The sequence below is a fragment of the Molossus molossus genome, unplaced genomic scaffold, assembly GCF_014108415.1.
Source record: "Molossus molossus isolate mMolMol1 unplaced genomic scaffold, mMolMol1.p scaffold_m16_p_3, whole genome shotgun sequence".
Taxonomy (NCBI): domain Eukaryota; kingdom Metazoa; phylum Chordata; class Mammalia; order Chiroptera; family Molossidae; genus Molossus; species Molossus molossus.
Genome location: NW_023425366.1, coordinates 51,691,016 through 51,711,899, shown reverse-complemented (window position 1 = coordinate 51,711,899; position 20,884 = coordinate 51,691,016). Strand labels below are relative to the sequence as shown.

The following is a 20,884-nucleotide window of genomic DNA, read 5'->3' as shown; positions in this document are numbered from 1 at the left end:
TGCCCTGACCAGGAATCAAACTGGGACCTCTCAGTCCATGGGGCGACACTCAATCCACTAAGCTATCACCAGCTGAACTCATCTTAACTATTTTTTTCGTTTTCATCTTAACTATTTTTAAGTGTACAGTTCAGTAGTGTTAAGAACATTCACATTGTTGTGCAACGGATTTCCTTAATGCTTTCATCTTGCAAAATTGAAGCTCAATATACATTAAACAACTCCCTATTCTACCATTCTCTTTTCTCTCTCTCTGGATTTGACTATTTTAGGTGCCTCATGTAACTGGAATCACACAGCATTTGTCTTTTTGTGACTGGTTTATTTTACTTAGCATAATGTCCTCAAGGTTCTTCCATGTTGTAGCAAGTATCAGCATATATATATCATATTTTGTTCATCTCTTCATCCATCGATGGACACTTGGATGTTTCCACTTTTTGGCTACTGTAATGCTACTGTGAATTTGTGTGTACAAACATCTCTTCGACTCTGTTCTTTTGAGTATATACCAAGAAATGGAATTGCTGGGTCATATGGTAATTCTATTTTTAATTTTTGGAGGCACTACCATGCTGTTTCCCATAGCAGCTGTACTATTTTACGTTCCCACCAATAGTGTAAAAGGGTTCCAATTTCTCCACATTTTTGCCAACACTAATTTCCTATTTTTTTGATAGTAGGCATCATAATGGGTGTGAGGTGGTATCTAATTGTAAGTCCCTTACCCCCCCAAATCAAATGGTAGATTTTTTTGGCTTTCTCTGTGAACACAGTAAAGGCAAAATCATTGTGGTTTTCATTGGATTTCCCTAGTCATTAGTGATACTGAGCATCTTTTACGTGCTCATCAGCCATTTGTATATCTTTTTTGGAGAAATGTCTATTCCTGTTTTTAGCTCAGTAATTTTCAACCTTTTTCATCTCATGGCACACATAAACCAATTACTAAAATTCTGTGGCACACCAAAAAAATGTATTTTTGCTGATCTAACCAAAAAACAGGTATAATTTTCATTTATTCACATCAGATGGCTTTTGTTATGTTGGCTGTTGTTATTATTATTTTTTATTTGACAATTTAAGGGAAAAGAGGTCAGTGCATGTTTTAAAAATCATTGTAGCACACTGGTTGAACATCACTGCCTTAGCTCATTCTTGAACTAGGCTGTTTTTTGTTAAGTGGTAGGAATTGTTTTTGTTACAAATATTTCTCCTTTCTCCCCCATAGACACCCTGCTCCAATCCCCGTCCCTCCCCGCCCAGCACTGTGGTCTTTGTGCACCGGTTCTGCATACACGCATGTAAGTTTTTTGGCTCATCTCATCCATCCCCACTGCCCCCTCCTCTGAGGTTTGTCAGTCTGAACTGTATTCCTTTCTATGTCTCTGGGTGTTTGTTTTTAAAAATATATTCTGGATATTAAAAACTCTGGTATGAGTTTTTAAACACATATTCTTATATATGATTTGCCGATATTTTCTCCATTCTGCAGGTTGCCTTTTCATTCTATTGATTGTCCTTTGATGCGCGATGGTCCATTTTTAAATTGGGTTTTTAGCTTATCACTGAGTTGTAGGTTTTCTTTGTATATTCTGAATACAAGTCCTTTCTCAGCTACATTATTTGCAATTATTTTCTTACTTCCTTGGCTCTCTTTTCAATCTCTTGCTGGCACTGTTTTTAGCACAAAAGTTTTTAATTTTGATGAGGTCCAATTTACCTCTTTTGTTTTCTTTTGCTGCTTGTGCATTTGGTGTCATAGCTAAGAAACCACTGTCTAATTCAAGGTCACAAAACGTTTGTAAGAATTTTATACTTTTAGTTCTTATATTTAGGTCTCTGATCCGTTTTGGGTTCATTTTTGAGCAGGGCTGAGGGAAGGGGTTCGACTTCATTCTTGGTATGTAGATTTCCAGTTGCCCCAGCACCATTTGTTGAAGAGACTATTATTTTCCCACTAAACTGTTTTAGTCTCTTGTTGAAAACAGAATTAACTATAAATCTGAAGGTTTATTTCTAGGCCCTCAGCTCTATCCCACTGACTGGTAGGTCTGTCCTTACGCCAGTTCCACACCGCCTTGAGAGAAACACTTGATCTGTTCTAAGCTTGAGGATGAATGACGGAGAGAGGACCTGTTTAATGCTGAGGTTTTCCTTAACATTTCCGGACACTTGCTAATTGGGTTTTCTTTCTTTCTTTTTGGTGCTGAAACTTGGGACCAAACCAGGGATGGGTTTTTTTCTTAAAATATGTTTTTATTGATTTTTTAGAGACAGAGGAAGGGAGAGATAGAAACATTGGTATGAGAGAGAAACATTGATCGGCTGCCTCCTCATGACCCATACTGGGGATCAAGCCTGCAACCGGGCATGTGCCCTGACCAGGAACCGAACCGGGACCTCTCAGTCCATGGGATGATGCGTAATCCACTGAGCCACACCAGTCAGGTGCTAACTGGGTTTCTAAGAAAGGGAGAGGCAGTCTCCGGATGCAGAGCTTCAAGGAAGCAACTATATCCAACCCTTCAATTTTCATTATACTTATTTCCTTTTTTTTAAATCCTCATTGAGGATATTTTTCCAATTATTTTCAGATAGAGCGGGAGGGAGGAAGAGAGAGAGAGAGAGAGAGAGAGAGAGAAACACTGACGTGAGAGAGACACATTGATTGGTTGACTCCTACACGACCCCAACCAGGGCCAGGGATGAACCGCAACCAAGGCACGTGCCCTTGGCCGGAATCAAACCCGGGACTCCTTTGGTCTGTGGGCCGATGCTCTAACCACTGAGCCAAACCGGCCAGGGCTGTACTTATTTACTTTTAAAGTTTCCGTTTATTGTAAGGCATGCTAGTTTTTCCACTACTGTTAGAGGTATTTTGTTTTAAAGCAAAGATACGTAATTCCTTTTTAAAGGTGAGTTGATTTAAAGAAAGACATTATATAAATAATAAAGGTAATATAAAGACACAGTGAAATCCGTAAGGGTTGCACATAGGATAGTTTTGGGGGAGGATAAGTTAAGAGACAAGAACAAAATAAATAAGATGGCGAAATTTGTGTTCTTGTTCTCTGATGAGACAGGACAGGTATTTTGGCTGCTGTCTCTGAAAAGGGATGACCAGTTCTATCTCTCTTCTGACATTTACAGAACATAAAAACTGCCTGAAAATGTCTCATTAAAGAGCTTCTTTTGACGTTCTACATGTTCCTTAGAGAACAAGGGGCAGGCCTGTGACCACGGGCTTGCACAGGGCCTGCTGCGTGCCTGTCTGCATGTGGACACCGCCTCACTGAGACAGACCGTAAACAGGTCAGTCCCTGAAGCGGCATCACTCCCACGTTATTATGTCTGCTTCCAACCGAACACATGGAGGGACTCCAAAGCAGTCACAAGCTGTGCTTCCCAGGGCCGGACTCTGTTTTCAATTTCTGGTCACATAAGGAACAGACTATTTCTCCTTAAACAGTAACAGTCTAAATTAATACAATGACATTTTCTCTCTGCTGTCCTTGGGAAAGAATGTCTCCTTCTAAAAGAGACCTCCCGACATTTTTCCTGCATGAGGGCACTGCCCCCAGCAAAGTGCAGCCACCATGTGGACCTTTTCTTTGAGATGGATGATCAACCACAGACACAGACAGATGGGACAAGGCGCAAGTATGAGTGAGTCCACTTGCACATTAGAAAGTTACTTTTGCAAATGATACATTGCTGGATATGGACATGTTTGTGTTTTTGGGTGTTTGTGTATAGAGGAAAGAAGTACAGCTTCTTCCTTTAATTAACCAACTCACTCCTGCAGCTGGTCATTCAGACCTGGCTTGATTTGGTGTCACTCACAATACTTGCCGAGAGCTTGTCAAAATGCTGAGGAGGTTCCCTGTTCTAAACGTAAAAGAGGGAATCAAAAGTAGTTCCGATCTTTCTTCCAAACCTGTAGTCAAGCTTCAGTTTCTTAGAAGTACTTAACAATAAAGACTAAAATTTTGAGCAGCCCATGTTGCTACTTGTTGTTATAGCTCGTTTGATGGGGGGAGGGGCAGGACCTCTGAGAACAGTGTATTCATTATGCTTTCTTCCTAGTTGTGTGTAGCACCCAAAGTTGGATGTGTCCTTAACCAGGGCTTCTTGACCTGGAGTGTGTACCTGAATCACCCGGGGTCTTGTTAGAATGCAGGTTCTGACTTGGAAGGTCTGGGGTACATTTCAAACACATCTCCAGGACTTAGCTCGGAGTGGCAAGGTCTAAAACTAGTCTCGAAAAGGTTACCTTTGAAGAACCTAGATTTTTCAGAAAATAGTTCCAACTGGTCTTTAAAAGGACAAAACAACCCCTCCCCCAAACCCTCGCAATGCTTAGTCTCTCTTTTTACTTGAAAAGCCATCTAAGGCTTCCCAATGCCAAGCAAACTGCCCTGCCCCCAACAGGCGCTTAATACATGCTAATGGCCCACGGTGGTGACATTTGCATGAGAACCAGATGAAGACATTATGACATGCACAGACTGAAACCGCCCTGTCTAAGAAATGAGGGTTTCCAGAACAGTAGAAGTGATTCTTTGTAGGAGGCTATTGTGGGTGTGAGTGTGTGTCTTCTCTTCCCTAACCTTGAACAGTCTGTCTCCTCTCTCTTTACATCCAAACATTAGAATAGAGAAAACATTCTCACTTTGCCAGGGAATTACTGGAAAAGCTGGGAGGATTCCTGGAAGGGGGAGACAGTGTGGCCCTGGTGGGTGGGAAAAGACCAGAGTCTGCCCTGCTCAGGGCTCAAACTGCGCCATCACAGTGCGACTTTGCAAACGGATCGTGAAGAAAGTAAACTTCTCTTGTTTGGGAGAAGGAGTTTTAATAACTCCTAAGAGTCAGGGAATAAACAGTCAAAGGTTTCTTAGAATTAAGAATATGTGTATTCACCCTGGCCCGTTTGGCTCGGTGGCTAGAGCGTCGGCCTACGGTCAGTCCAGAGAGACCCCGTTTCGGTTCCCGCTAAGGGCATGTACCTCGGTTGCAGTTTGTCCCTGGCCCTGGTTGGGTCATGCAGGTGGCAGCCACTAGATGTGTCTCTTTCACGTTGATGTTTCTCTCTCCCTCCCTCCCACTCTGACTTAAAAAAAAAAAAAGAATATGTGTATTCGCACCACGCTTACAGGAAGTCCTGCAGAGAGACTAAGTGTTTTCAAGAAACAGTCATCTGAACTATTGGCCCACCCTTCAGAGCCTTTCTGACCCCACTTACTGAATGTGTGCTGATGATTTCTTCAATTGAAATAAAAATGACTGGTTTGCTGACTGTCACCACATCTGTGTATTTATCCATATTAAACTTTTCTTCTGGCTCAGGGACATCACATGCTTCTTTGAAATATTTCCTGAAAGAGGAAAAAAGTCTTAAGATAGTCAAATCTGTGAGTTAAACAGCTTCATAAATAATGAGAAAATCTTGACGGATGGCTCATTCTTTGTTCTCTACCCCAAGCCTTGCGGGGGTTGTCACAGCATCTGCCAGGCTGGCTCCTGACCGGAAGCCGAGTCCATGCTTCTGGATGTGGGACCCAGCTCCTCAGGAGTGCAGAGCAGTAAGGGCCCTGTTAGCGACTCAGTATAATTCAAGTATGGGCAGGTCATTTAAAAAATATGTTATTTTTAGCCGGGCTGGTATTGCTCAGTGGTTGGGCATCAACCCATGCACCAAGGGGTCACAGGTTCGATTCTCGGTCAGGGCACATGCCCAGGTTGTGGGCCAAATCCCCAGTGGGGGGCATGCAGGAGGCAACCAATCAATGTTTCTCTCTCTCTCTCTCAGGTGAGGATTTAAAAAAAGAAAAAAAAAATTTTCAAAATGGCCCCTGAAATTTAAACAAAAATGTCAAGACTTGATCCAAGAATCAAGACTCTTTAGAGAAAACAATTTTAAAAAAAACATCAAATCCGCTACCTTAGAGGGCACAAGCTCCTGGGCCTTCCGCACCCCAACAACCTTCAGACCTTCTGTTACCAATCTGACCAAAATTTGAGTTAAGCCTACTCTACTCTTAGTTGATCCAAACAACAGCTGTGGCCGATAGAAATGCTATTAAGGATATACACACAACTGTGTACAATGCCCATTCCTCCAGAACTCAGACCGAAGTGTCTGTTATTTTAAGCTCTAGTAAGTTTAGGCACAGAGCTCAAGAAAGCCAGGTCTGCTGGGATCACAGTTTAGAAGGGACCCTCTGCACAGGCAGAGTAGGTACTCTAGTCTATGAAGTTGTGAATGTTTCATATGCCTCGAACCATCCTTGGTATATATCCTAAGGGTACCCAAGGCTTTTATACAAGGAACTGACCTCTACCTTCCCACCCGAAGGCTTGGGGAGGTCAATGGCTGGCAGCCAGGCCGGGGTGGGGGAGGAGCATGCTCCCATGTGACAACTGGGCTTCCGTACTTTTTTGCCTATAATTTTTCATAAGATGCTGAAGTACACAAAGGACAAATATTAGTGGAAGAGGAAAAAAAAGATGAATATAAGGGGGTGAGACTTTTGGTTTTGTTTCTTTTAAATGAAGAAGAGTCTGGAACGCAGATAGTGAATGAGAATAATCCGAGAAAAGAAGAAGAAAGGGAGGCTGTGGTCGCAGATCCGGGTGTGCAGGGAAAGGGATGTTACTTTTTTCGTCAGCAAGAAGACCTAAAATTAGCAGCCTGAGAAATCGAAACTTACTGCAGTGAGAGGATTTGGGGAATTGTTTTCACAAGAGGCTATAAATTCCAAATAGAGATCAATAATCACAGATGATCTTTGTCAGAAGATACATCACTAACTCAGAATACAACCGAGGAATGAGACATTGTTTTCCAAGTGAGGAGTGAGGGAGGCCACATTAATGCTACACTTCTGTGACGGCTGCGAAGGGAAAAACGAAGGCCTAGAGGACCTGCCTCCTCAGAGCTCCAGGGGGCGAATCTCCGCTAGACTCACCCCTTCCTGTCCCTGTGGAGTAACTCGTGATGTACTTTGGAAATGCTCTGGAAGTCAACAGACTTAGCTCTTACATGTAGAGTTAGGAAGGCTGGAGACTAGAACAGAACCTATCCACACACGCGATCCTCAACACGTCACAGCTAGATCTGCCCACCCTTTCAAAACCAACTACTGTTTCCTACCGATTGTTTGATGCAGACAAGGCAACTTCTTCCTGACTGGACAAGTTCTTAAAAACAAACAAAATCCTTTTAAGTTCAAAAATGCAAAAATCAGCTATTTTGATTTTTATTTCTAAGTACTATAAGCCTGTAGCATACCACCAACAGCAAATATGGCATTTTATCAACAGCAGAAATCATACATATGGGGACAATTCAACGTAACAAGGACTCTGGGGGTGGGATGGGGAACACCGGATAGAAGTGACCCAGCCTGCATGTCCCTCCTTCCTCTCTCCCCCCGTGCCCACTCATAGAAGAAATACACGCAGCACCCTGAGGTTCCTGTCCCCCAACTCCAGCTCTGAGCACAGAACACACATTGTTTTCCTCTACCACTATGCAAGTTTCTCCGAAATGACTCCTCTCACCTGAACTTCTGATATGTGTCTGATAAATAACTGTTTGTAGATGCGAGATGCTCATTTTCTCCTTCAAACAGCTTGTTGGAGGCCGCATGCTGAAGGACCTTGGCCACCGTACCCAAGTTCCTCCTCTGGTCGGAATTGATCTGACCCCCGGCGGTCATGTCGATGATATCGAAGCCATCCGGGGCTACAATGGCTGGGTTCATGTACCGGTAGTACAGGAGGTTTCCAACAATCTGGAGTGAGGCAGAAGACTATTTTTAAGAGAGAAAACTCAAGGCTTTGGTTTTTTTTTCTAAAGTAAATACTGACTGACATTTCCTAAGAAAGCAAATTCTTTTCTTATACGAGCAGTTAAATAAAGGTAGTGAATATAATCACACATTAATATAGTTAACAAAATTGTTTTTGGTGAAAAATATGCTATTGCTCCCCAAATTATCTAATATAAAGAACCTCAATAATGTGCAAAACCTTCAAATTAACCTCAGCATAATCAATAATCTTGAAAGCCATTAGACATAAACCTGTAGCTTATTATAAATAGTCATAGAAGGTGAAAGAAAATCTTATAAAATAGTTTGTTGGTAATTTTGGCTCCTGCCCCCAAGAGAAGCTATGGTGAGACCACCCCCGAAAGTCTACCTTTAATAGCTCATCTTCTGCTGCTTCGGGAAATTTCTCATGGATCGAATTCTTCAGTACTTTGGCTATATACCGCAATCCATAACTACATGTAAAACAGATGACAAGAGATTAATGGAAACACACTTAAGTGAGAAAGAAACACCCAGCATTGTTCCAGTCAACTAAAGCTGAGCATTTCCCTAAAATTAAACATAAAATGAGAGAGTAACGAAATCCCAGGACTTCCACAGATGACCAGAACTGAGTACCAGTTTGTATAATTTCCTCTTTGGAGAATAGCTATGAATTTAAAATGCAAATGTAGGCAAATGTTTAAAATAATAAATACAATATGAAAGAAAATTCCCATCTCCACTACCCAGGTTTATTTTACATACTATTTCAAGAACTTTCAGCAAAGAATGTTCAAGTTGCCAGGGACAGAACTTACGGCAGTAGATCAAGGGAGGAGATGATGGAATTCAGGACTTTGTCGGTGACCCTTTGCAGGCTCTCGCTGGACGCCTCCAGCTTACTCTTCACTTCGGGGTATGTCAGAGCTTGTTCTGTGGTCACATCGTAAGGCAGGTTGCTGAAAACACAACAAGGGCTTGCCACTTCACGGAGCTTAGATATCTGTATCCTTGCCAAGTTGGTTCTACAGTCAAGCTTTGTACAGTGAACTGGACTTGGCCCACTGACCCCAATGACCGAAGGTTTGCTAAGTGTGGGGACTCCAGGCTCTCTCTCTGAGCTCTGCTGGCAAAGTAAATGGCAGACCCACCTAACTTTCTTTTTCTTTTTTAATCTTCACCCGAAGATATTTTTCCATTGCTTTTTAGATAGAATGGAAAGGAGAGGGAAGGAGAGAGAAGGAGAGAGAGAGAAGGAGAGAGAGAGAAGGAGAGAGAGAGAAGGAGAGAGAGAGAGAGAGACAGAGAGACAGACAGTGATGTAAGAGAGACACATCATTTGGTTGCCTACCACATGACACCCACCAGGGCCAGGGACCAAACTTGTAACATAGGCACGTGCCCTCAACGAGAAATTGAACTGGCCAGGACTCTTTTTCCTCTTTTTAAAATAATTATAAAAAGTAGTATGTTCTTTACAGAAAAAATGGCATATAAGCCAACAAGAAAAAATACCAATTTGCAGACAACCACTTTTCCTATCTTACTCCATAGCTTTCTGGGTCCTCTTTCTATGCATGTGTGTATATGGGCCTCATATACTCATGGGTATAATGCAGTTCCTGTATATGCACACCCCATAGAGATCCTACGTGTATGTGTGTGTTTGTGTGTGTGTATAAGCATTTCTTTAGAAAGAAAATGGGGCCCTGGCCGGTTTGGCTCAGCGGTTAGAGCGTTGGCCTGTGGTCCTGAGAGACCCGGGTTCGGTTCCTGCTAAGGGCATGTACCTCGGTTGCAGTTTGTCCACGGCCCTGGTCGGTCGTGCGGGTGGCAGCCACTCGATGTGTCCCTTCACATTGATGTTTCTCTCTCTCTCCCTCTGTTCCTCTCTCTCCCTCCCACTCTACCTGAACAAAAAATGAAAAAATGTGTCCTCGGGTGAGGATAAAAAAAAAAGAAAATGGGTACTTAACTGCAACTGAAAACTAAATTGTGAACATTTTCCCATGCAAATAAATATATTTCTATACCATGATTCTAAATAGTTACTGACCACCCCATTATGTTACACAAACATTTATTTAACAAATTCCCAAAGCTAAATAGTTTGACTTTGCCCAACTTTTGCTGTCACGCACAGTGCTGCGACAGCCATAGTTCTCTGTGCGTAGCTTCATGATTTCACAAAGCATCCTTCTGCAGGAAATAAAAACTGGGATTGCAAACCCCCACCCAGAGCAAGCCAATCCCACCTGACTTGTTATGCCTGCATGTTAAAGTTACTTGGAAAATCTAAAAAAGTATGCCTTGTTAAGTGAAGAGAACATGTGTACCATTTCTAGGTCTCATTTAGAAACACACACAAAATAACCAATGGAAGAGAACTACAGAAGTTGTAGCTTTGGGGATCAACTGGTACTGAAATTTGACAATATCATGTCCTATGGAGATGAGCAGCAGTCCAAGAATGTGACCTGCATGATAGGTTAAAGGGAGGTAACATCTTGGATTGAATGGAATCTGTATAGTAAATTTTGTTGTTGTTTTTTTTTGATCCTCACCTGAGGACATTTTTTCATTTTTCGTTCAGATAGAGTGGGAGGGAGAGAGAGGAAGAGACAGAGAGAAACATCGACGTGAAAGGGACACATCGAGTGGCTGCCACCCGCATGACCCCAACCAGGGCCGGGGACAAACCGCAACCGAGGTACATGTCCTTAGCGGGAACCAAACCCGGGTCTCTCCAGACTGCAGGTCAACGCTCTAACCACTGAGCCAAACCGGCCAGGGCAAATTTTGTTCTTTTAACAGAGCTTCACAGAGTTTAAGTATATGTAAATACACATGTAAAAACGATCACAAAACAAGACTGAAAACCAACATCTTCCCGGCTTTGTTACCTGGCTTCTCCAGTCTGTGTTTCTAGCTGGTTCACCCAAGCCTTATACACCTCCACAGGGTTTGTGTTGATGACCAGGGACTTGTCTTCGATGATCTCTCTCACCACTGGAGCCAGGAGCTGGCGCAGTGTGTTCTGTCCACGGGCACCTCTGTTGAAGCTGACGACCATCTTGATGACTGTAGGGTTCCCAGTGACGATATCCTGTACCTGGTCCACTTTTGATCTAAATAAAGCCCAACCCAAAACAAAATGGTTTGCTTCTGTGGATAGTTTTAAACAGTGCATATTCATTCTCTGTGGCAGGCGAAGGCTTTGTGGGGCCATTTACCATCCCTCAGATCTATCACACCGTGCATTTCATTCATTAGTTTTTACCTTATTGCTCCACAGTGTCACTATTTCTCATGAACTCTTCTCATGCTGCTTTACAGATGCCCTGAGGGCAGAGGTGTCTGGTTAACATGCTTCAGGGACACACAGGCACTAGTACAGCTCCAGGTGTCAAGAAGTCAGGAAGGCACTTAAGGTCCATCCAGTTGGCTAAGGGCAATTCTCATGGGGGTTTGTTTGTTTGTTTTTTTCCTCATTCATTATAGCTACCTACACATTTATTTACATTAACTGAGTCAGAAAACAAATAAGCAAAAATAAACTTAATTTCAAGTAAGAAGGAAAGACTATTTAGCAGAGATCCTTATCCTCATCCATTTACGACTTTATTACTCACAAAATATTAATTAAGATAAATTTTCTTACTGATTTTCAAAAAGCTTTTGACTTTCAGTTGTTGTACAGTTGCAAAATCCAAAGGTAATTTAGCATTAGAAAAGGTATCACTGGTGGGGGGGAGGGGGAGTGGTATCTGAGTATATCTTTATTGATGTAACAATTTCTCAAGAAATTGGACATATTTTAATAGATATAAATAACCTACAAGAATCATTTGAAATTATTTTAGTAACTCAGAGAAGGCCACCACTAGCAAAAGAATTTGTTCATTGGTATGCTTACATATATATTTATATACATACTTTACTTCTTCCTCCAGAGCAGTTTTAAATAGCTTGAGAAGTAGATATTCTTCTCGCTGATTGGAAGCATAATTGTATAGTGTGAAAATAACAGTATCCATAAATTTAGTAGACTTGTTCTGTGGCATCTGGAAAATCAGCTTAGCGAGGTATGAGGGATTGGTCTAAAACAAAAGAGGGAAGAAGAAAAAACAAACCTCAAACTCTTTGTTAGTATCTTATGAAATCAGAGAAGAATACCCAGTTCCCTGTCAATAGATTTAATATGTACACAGCAAACAGAAGAGTGTCTGGCACAAAATAAGACTTTAAAAGGTATTAGCTAATCTAGCTCCCGTCAGTTGGCTCTGCAGTTAGAACGTCAGCCCATGAACCAAAGAGTCTCAAGTTTGATTCCGGTCAAGGGCACATACCTTGGTTGCAGTTTGTCCCTGGCTGGGGTCGGGGTCGTGCGGGAGGCAGCCAGTTGATGTGTCCTTCTCACATGGATGTTTCTCCCTCTTTCTCTCTTTCTCTCCCTCTCCCTCCCTGCCACTCTATCTGAAGATAAATAAAAAAATATCCTTGGCTGAGGATTAAAAAAAAGGTATTAGCCAATCTTAATAGTAATTATAGTAATATTATAGGAAACTATAGTAGAAAGTTACAATAGAATTTAAATTTTATATACTATGTGATACATTTAATGAATTAATTGTATTACATATATTTTACACTGTTAACCATTTTAAGCCACATGTTAATGTTTATTTTCCAGACAGAAGAGAGAGGGGTGGCCAAAAGAAGTTGGTATCTGAAGAGATAGGTAAGCATGGACCAAGGGCCCAACTAAATAGACTGTCCTAGAAGAAGTAATGAATGAATAGAAGAAAACATCCCATATTTTGAGACTAAAAAGAAAAAAAAGGATACACTTGCCCATGAAGACAGTGAGATGGCCATAATGTTTTACAAGGAGTGAGAACTTAGGAGTGAAGTCGGGAGGCTACAGAGAGAGGTGAAGGTTAGCACAGTTGATGCGGGAGATGCCAGAAGAAGCTGACAAGAAAAACAAAAAACAAAAACTTAAAAATTGACAAGAATTTAAAAAAACACTGAAATGTAGCCCTGAGGGCTGGGCTGAGGATGGAGTCCATGAGATGTAGCACCAGTAACATGGTGTTTGTCCAGTAGCTACACCAGCCAGATGGAGGTTAGCAGAGAAAAAAATAGTATTTAAGTTATAGAGAAATACTCCTACTTTTCATCTTCCTTCTGATGAGAAAGGGAAATTTTACATACACAGAAACTAGTTTTCATCTTATATACAGTCAGCCATCCATAGCTGTGGGTTCCGCATCAATGGATTCAATAAAGCACAGATCAAAAACATTCAGAAAAAAGGTTACATTGTTGTTGATGTTACTCTATAGTTAGGTCTACAATGGCTGTATCTGAACATGTGCAAACTTCTTTTCTTGTCATTATTCCCTAAACACTATAGTATAACAACTATTTACACTGTATTAGGTATTATAAGTAATCTAGGGATGATGTAAAGTATATGGGAGAATATGCATTGGTCATATATAAGGGACTTGAGCATCTGTGAATTTCCGTACCCTTGGGGGTCCTGGAACCAATCCCCTACAGACACCAAGGGACAACTCTACTCAAGCAGTTTGGTTTTCGTGTTTTAAAGAAAATCCAAATTCTAGTTTACTTTACTACTTAGATTTACTTTCAAGCCTGTGATTGGCTAAAACTTTATGAATAAGCAGTTCAGGACAACTGTTTCTTTATAGCTATATAGTGATTCTTTTCCCACACAAAGCATATGGGATTATGAGAAAGAAAAGTTACCCTAAAACTAAAGAAGCTCCTCATTGCTCTCAGATGCCCTAAAAATTTTAAATTTAGGCTCATACTGCAGAGACAAACCCAACCTATACTAGCTGATTGGCTACTTTGAAGAATTCTTGCCAAGGCATCAATCCAAGGCCAAAGGAATCCAGACCATTTGCTATTCTATAATTTCTTCATTGATCCTGGGATAATGTCTCCGAAAGAGAGAAATAAAAGGTGAAGAAAATACATGATTAGAAGAGACACTTCACCTGGTATAACCGAAAGGTTGTACCCTAGGACGATCAGTTTTGGATTTTTTGGGAATGAAACTTGGTGGAATTATTCTAAACCTCATGTTCCTGTGCCTTTTCTCTTTTCTATTCATGAGCCTTCACTTACATAACAGGGTAAACAATACAAGTCTTAGGCAATGACTAAATTTTCACTTTCCTTATGACACACATTCTACGAAAGCAGCTTCATACACTTAGAAGTTTGTAGATGTCAAAAATGATAAATGTCTAGGGTTAAATTCCCATCTGGTGGATAACAACTAATCTAATTTGGACAGCCAAAAAGCCTTCCCTGCCTAGTGTGAGCCCCTTTCTTTCTGTAAAGGCTGCTGGTATTAAGCACTGGATTCCACGGACAATTCTGTTTTAACCTTTTTTTCTTCTATGCTGCCACATGGTGGCCCTCTGTGGCACTACACCTCTTTTCCAATCCGTTTCTCCAAATAGAGAATTCTCAACTCTACCAAAATTACCGTCTCTTCTCTCCATGGGCCTAGCTACACCTCATTATGGTTTGGCTAATATATACTTAGTACACCTCATGCCAGTGACCTCCTCGTGTAGATTCAGCATCGCCACTGACAGCAGCTGCCCCACACAGAGGGCACCTGGCTCTCCAGGAAGAACTGTTGATGCAAGTCTTGTGGGAAAGTTTTCCTGCTGAAGAGGCGGCTTTGTTTATATCTATCACTACCACTTACTGTTTCCTTCAGGACCTTGTGGTGGGGCAGATAAGCGGAATCAATGCTCAATAAAACAGTAACTGGTCCACCAGAGCCCAAACATAACCAGTTCAGCTTATCAGTTCTCACTTGCACCCTGGACGCAATGGAAACTTACTGTTCACCTAAGTCACAGGAAGGCATGAAAACAATGAAATAAAGAGACTCCCCTTTCCAAACTCTCGGTCTCTTTCCTCAAAAGAAGGGCAGGCTGATTCTGGTAAACACCTCTTTTTCACATAGTTACTTTAACTTTTTCATGGTTAACAGCAACTGCTTATGTTATTATTAGATTTATTCAATTTCTGCAGATAACTGTAGTATAATATGTATAGTCATGAAGTTAACAGGCTCAGAAGTCAAACTACTTGGGTCCCAATGCCACTGTTTCATCATTTACTGGCTGTGTCTCAGTTTTCTGATACATCATATGGAAAAAAACAATAACAATTTTTTCTGATGGTTTCCAGGGTTGCAGTAAGAAATAAATAAGATAATGTATATAAAGGACCTAGAACGTAGAATAGTACTTGGTATGTAGGTGTTCAAAACAGGTAAGCCATTACAGTTTTAGCATGGGGAAAGATCCATTGTAAACCACAAACATGGGACACAGTGTTTACCCAACACTCATGTGAAATCAATCATTCTCACCTGTAATAGATAAAACAGCTGCTGATATGTTTCTAGTGTTTTTCTCCTCTCCTTACTCAAACTTTTGATTCCTTGGTTGTCAGTATTATTCAGTATTTGCATTTCTCCACCTTTTTTCTTATTCAGCTTCGTTCTGTGTGAAATCACATCCTGAAAAAAATGTTTATGAAATTACTACTTTTTACTTTGGTATTCTTTACCTCCTACGGTCACATACACCCTGAGACATGCACAATTAAGAAGATTAATTTTCCAAATTTTGCTCCTGAAGTAACAAAGGCTTTCCAATTTGCAGGTGAGTTTGGCTTTTGTAATAGTTATTCTCCAAGGCTTCACTTATTTGCTCTTAAGTTGTAATGTAGGCACCAAGACAATTTTATAAGAAAAAACAACTGTCTTTTGAAAAAATGATGCTAGGACAACTGGATTGCCACATTCAAAAGAAAGAAGACAGACCCCTACCTCACACCATAAGTAAAAACTAGCTCCAAAAAGATAAATAACTGAGCGTAAGAGATGAAACTATAAAACTCTTGAAAGAAAACCTAGGTATAGATCTTTGTTACTCTGGATTAGGCAATAGTTTCTTAGATATAACACCAAAAGCACTAGTGACAAAAGAAAAAAAAATAGATTTCATGAAAACTAAAACCTTTGTTCTTTCAAAGGACACTATCAAGAAAGTAAAAAACAATGCACAGAATGGGAGAAAACACTTGCAAATCATATATTGAATAAGGGACTTGATCCATAATATACAAAGAATTCTTATATCTCAAAAATAGAAAGGCATAACCTAGTCAAAACTGGGCAAAGGATGTGAACAGACATTTTCACAAGAAATATCTACATATGAGGAGATGCTCCATATTAATGCTTATTATGGAAATGCAAAATCAATACTACAACATGATACACTTCATACGAATGAGGACGGCTATAATGAAAAAGATAGTAACAGATGTTGGTGAGTATGTGGATACAGTTGGAAACTTCATACCTTGCTGGGGAAACTGTAAAATGTACAGCCACTTAGAAAAACATTTTGGCAGTTCCTCAAAGTTAAACACAGAGTGATTATATGACCCACAAATTCCACTCTAGGTATATACCAGTGATTTTCACCTGGTGCGCCACAAGAATTTTTAAAACATGCAGCACCTGACTATTTAGTCAGGGGCACTGACCTCTTTTTCCTTAGATTGACAAATAAAAAATGATAACAGCCAACACAACAATAGTCATCTGGTGTGAATGAATCAAAATCATACTTATTATTTTTTTTCCATACTTATTTTTTTGTCAGATGGGCAAAAAATATTTTTTGTGTGTGTGTGCTGCAGAATTTTAGTAATTATTTTATGTGTGCCATGATCTGAAAAAGGTTGAAAATCACTGGTATATGTGCAAAAGAACTGAAAACATGTGTCCACATGTACATGAATGCTCGCGGCAGAATTACTCATAACAGTCAAAAAGAGGAAACAACTCAAATGAATAAACAAAATGTGGTCTATCCACACAATGGAATGTTATTCATAAAGAAAGAGAAATGAAGTACTGACTCATGCTCCAACAGAGGTGAACTTTCAGAACACTGTGCTAAGTGAAAGAGCTGGTCACAATGGACCACATGTTGTGATTCCATTAATATGAAATATCCATGACAGGCAAATTTAGACAGACAAAAAACATACTAATGGTTACTGTGGCTGGGGGTAGGGAAGAAGAGGTAGTGACTGTTAATGAATATGGGTATACTCTCTTTCATTTTTCTAATTGAAATATTATTCAAATACCTTATAACTTCATCCTTTCCAAGTGTACAATTCAGTGGTGTTTGGTACACTCACAAGGTTGTGGAACCATCACCACTATCTAATTCCAGAACATTTTCTTTGGGGTTTCTTTGTGGGGTGACAAAAACGTTCTAGCATTAGATAGAAGTGACCAATTACACAATTTTGTGATAATATTAAACATCAATGAATTGTACATTTTAAAAGAGTGGATTATATCTTCTCAATCTATAATAGCACTTGCAAAAACATGTAACTTATAAATTAGGTAAAGATGAGCCCTGGCCAGTTTGGCTCAGCGGTTAGAGCGTCGGCCTGCGGTCTGGAGAGACCCGGGTTCGGTTCCCGCTAAGGGCACGTACTTCGGTTGCAGTCCCCGGCCCTGGTTGGTCTTGCGGGTGGCAGCCACTCGATGTGTCCCTTCACGTCGATGTTTCTCTCTCTCTCTCCCTTCCTCTCTCTCCCGCCCACTCTATCTGTACAAAAAATGGAAAAATATCCTCGGGTGAGGATAAAAAAAAAAAAAAAAAAGATGAAAGGAAAAGAAATCCTCTCAGTACCTAACAAAATTAGGGTTCCCCCCAATCATGTTCCTTTAACCATCTTGAAAAATGTATGGCTGATGACATTGCCAAGTGGTCACCTCAGGCCATTCATTGTGTCCCCTTCAGGAGCTCAAAGGGCCATGAATAAGAGTAGGTCCTTTAGATAAGGTTCTACCAAACATTTTACAGAGACTCACAGTAAAAAATATATCGTACATCTTTTGTTGGCGCGTGCACAAACACACACACACACACACACTACTTATTCTTACTACTGGGACACACTGACATTTTCAATTTGCATTTACTCTATTCCATTTTTAAAGATTGCCAGTGTGACACACTGATTTATTTCATGACCCGCTAATGGTACAACTCACAGGAGAGCCACTGATCTGGAACTCCTCTGCCACTCAACACTGGGTTGCTGTCCCACAGAGCAGGGGCAAACAAGTTGTCTGTCCTAGAACTCTCCATCTGCTTCCCTGAGCTCTCAACCCAGCCTCTGCATGAGGACTATTTGCAGCCACTATCAGGATGCTTGGCCACCAGTCCTGAGGGGGGCACTCTGGGCATTTGGGGCAATTCGACTTGGCTGTGCCAGCACTGCCGGCGTTCTGGCACCCCCAGCTCGTCCTCCAAATGCCAGTGGAAACCCAGAGTCATTATGACAACCACAAACGTGCCTGTCCCTATTTCCAGCTATTTCTGGGGATAAGAACCAAGGTCAGCTTTTGCATACGGGATAAGCTCTAAATCTGCACACCTCCTAGCCCACAGGTGGACAAGAGCTGTTGAAGCTCTGGGGTAAAAGAGTTCTATGTGGTTATGTCCACTGCCGTCCAGGTCTATGATTTCACTCTCTCTCTCACTCTCATACCACTTACTCCTGTCCCCCTAATTGCTTCTATGGAAAAAGAGGGGACTTGGATTTGCATGTCCATAAAACTTTCAAAAAGGCAACATTTCCCCCCTTATTTTACAAATATATAAAATACATTAAAATAAAGAGAGAAAGCGGAGGTTACTGGGAAGTCTAGGCAGGGGCTGCCAATACCTATCCTTATCTATCAGAAGTCCTAAGACTTCAGTAGACTAACTCTGGCTTATATTTCCATTTAACCCAGGTCTGTCCTCTTCAAGTAACAGGTGATGTGAAGATCACTGAAGTCCCTCAAATATGTGGAATACATCAATTATACTGATGTTAAATATAGATGGTGGAAGGAAAAACTTGGTACTTATAACCTGTCCCAATTACTTTCATTGGAGGTAGCTTGGAAACTGCAGGCATTTCATTGGCTTTCTTCCGGACTTCATCTTTGGAGTAATATTTACTGACATATACAGAAGAGAAGAGAGGGCGGGGGTGGTAAGCAAATCTGGGGCAGAACTAAATTCCTTTCCATAGAAATGGATTTGGTGAAGACAGGACAGGAAGAGTAATGTGGGAAAGGAAACAGTAGAGTGGAATGCTGAGCCCTGGAGGGAAGAGAGAGGGGACCGAGTCTGTCTGTGGAGACCCAAGGGCAAAGAGAGGCTACGAGCCCTTTCTTCTTCCCTGTGAAGGTACACCTTGCTCACAGCTGCTCTTGGGTGCATGGAGGTTTGCTTTGGGAAGCTTGAAGAAGGGGACAAAGGCCAATCTAGACAGGGATTACAGACAGAGGCACATGCTTTTTATTAACAGACACCTAAGTTCCTCCATTCTCATTAAATATTGAAAACTTGAGGGATATCGGTTTAAAGGAGCAACAGTATTTAACTTGCTCACGATATTCCCACATCTCCGTGTTGCCCCAAATGGCACCATCTTTCCCTTCCCCAGATAACAGGATATGTGCATACAGGTAATATGCACATTTTTGCAGAAGGTGTGGACTAGCACAAGGGGCGTGGGCTTTAAAGTCATAAAAATATGGGTATCTGCGAAGCATGGTTAGCGTTGTGACTCTGCACAGGTTAGTTAGCTTCTAAGCCTCACTTATTAAGCCCATTATGAAATTATTCAGGGGGCTTAATAATACGACAATCTCACTGAGTTGTTGTGAAAATAAAACATAATTTACATATGTGTCATATTTTCCTGAGGAAAACGAAGCTCAGTGAAGTGATAAAATTAAGCCATGAGATCAATGTCCATCCTGGGTTTCAGGCAGCCCTGGCCTGCACGCCTCGGGACTTCAGTGACTCTCACTGCTTTTAGTTTCTCGTCAGACTTTCCTGCAGCTGCAGTCTACACTCTTCCTCCTCCCTGCGCCTCTAGGAAACTCCCACCCGGCTGCCTTGCTCCATACTCTGCTTTTTGCCTACTGACCACTTCACTCGCCCACTGTTTCTCAGATTTCTAGGAGGAATGCAAATTTATAAGAATTGTCAGACACATGGCTACTAGAGAGAGCTAGCGGCTCTATAAAAACTAACCTACTTTCCTTGCCCTGGCCAGTTTGGCTCAGCGGTTAGAGCGTCCGCCTGTGGTCCGGAGAGACCGGGGTTCGGTTCCCGCTAAGGGCATGTACCTCAGTTGCAGTTTGTCCCCGGCCCTGGTTGGTCGTGCGGGTGGCAGCCACTCGATGTGTCCCTTTCACATCGATGTTTCCCTCTCTCTCTCTCTTCCTCTCTCTCCCTCCCACTCTATCTGTACAAAAAATGGAAAAATGTCCTCGGGTGAGGATAAATAAAAAAAAAAAAGAAAAAAACAAACAAACAAAAAAAACTAACCTACTTTCCTTTAAAATCTTTTCTTCTCACTAAACACATGCTCAGAGTTATAAAAAAATAAAGATAAATTTAGTTCTACCAGCCAAAAAAAAGAACTTAACTTTTATTCTTTGTTTTTCTTCTACATATACATATATAAATATTTATGTATATTTCTATATATAAAATAATATATACACATACATTATGTGTGTGTATATATATGTGTGTGTGTGTGTGTGTGTATAAAACGATCAATGAAATTGTACTGTTTTAGGTACCATTTTTCCCTGTTATACTGCAAAATGTTTCACCTGCCCTTAAATGTTCTTCAAAAAAATTATTTTTAGTACATGTTAAACTAATTCTATTGTCCTCTGTTTATGGCTTTTGTTGGGCTGTTTTCCCCACTATAAATAAAGTTCCAACTGCACTATCCTTATCATTACACTAAAAATGTTACTATCAGTGAAAAGACTAATGACTACATATTTAATAATCATTATTTAACTTCTAATAAGTGTTTGATAAATACTTAGCATTTGAAAATGTAAGCTGAAAAATTAACATTGTTTATCAATTAGG

The 20,884-nt window shown here is 40.9% G+C and overlaps 1 protein-coding gene across 2 annotated transcripts in view; it reads right to left on the bottom strand.

Annotated features, from left to right (window-relative positions):
• The window catches only part of IQGAP2 (IQ motif containing GTPase activating protein 2), a 303,569-nt gene that overhangs the window by 26,582 nt on the left and 256,103 nt on the right, over window positions 1-20,884 (bottom strand). For both annotated transcript variants that reach the window (XM_036278805.1, XM_036278806.1), the window contains exons 22-28: window positions 15,256-15,405; window positions 11,760-11,923; window positions 10,727-10,951; window positions 8,642-8,782; window positions 8,209-8,293; window positions 7,567-7,799; window positions 5,246-5,378 (exon numbers count right to left, since the gene is read on the bottom strand). In XM_036278805.1, coding sequence (XP_036134698.1) covers window positions 5,246-5,378; window positions 7,567-7,799; window positions 8,209-8,293; window positions 8,642-8,782; window positions 10,727-10,951; window positions 11,760-11,923; window positions 15,256-15,405 — 1,131 coding nt within the window. The remainder of the gene's footprint in view (window positions 1-5,245; window positions 5,379-7,566; window positions 7,800-8,208; window positions 8,294-8,641; window positions 8,783-10,726; window positions 10,952-11,759; window positions 11,924-15,255; window positions 15,406-20,884) is intronic.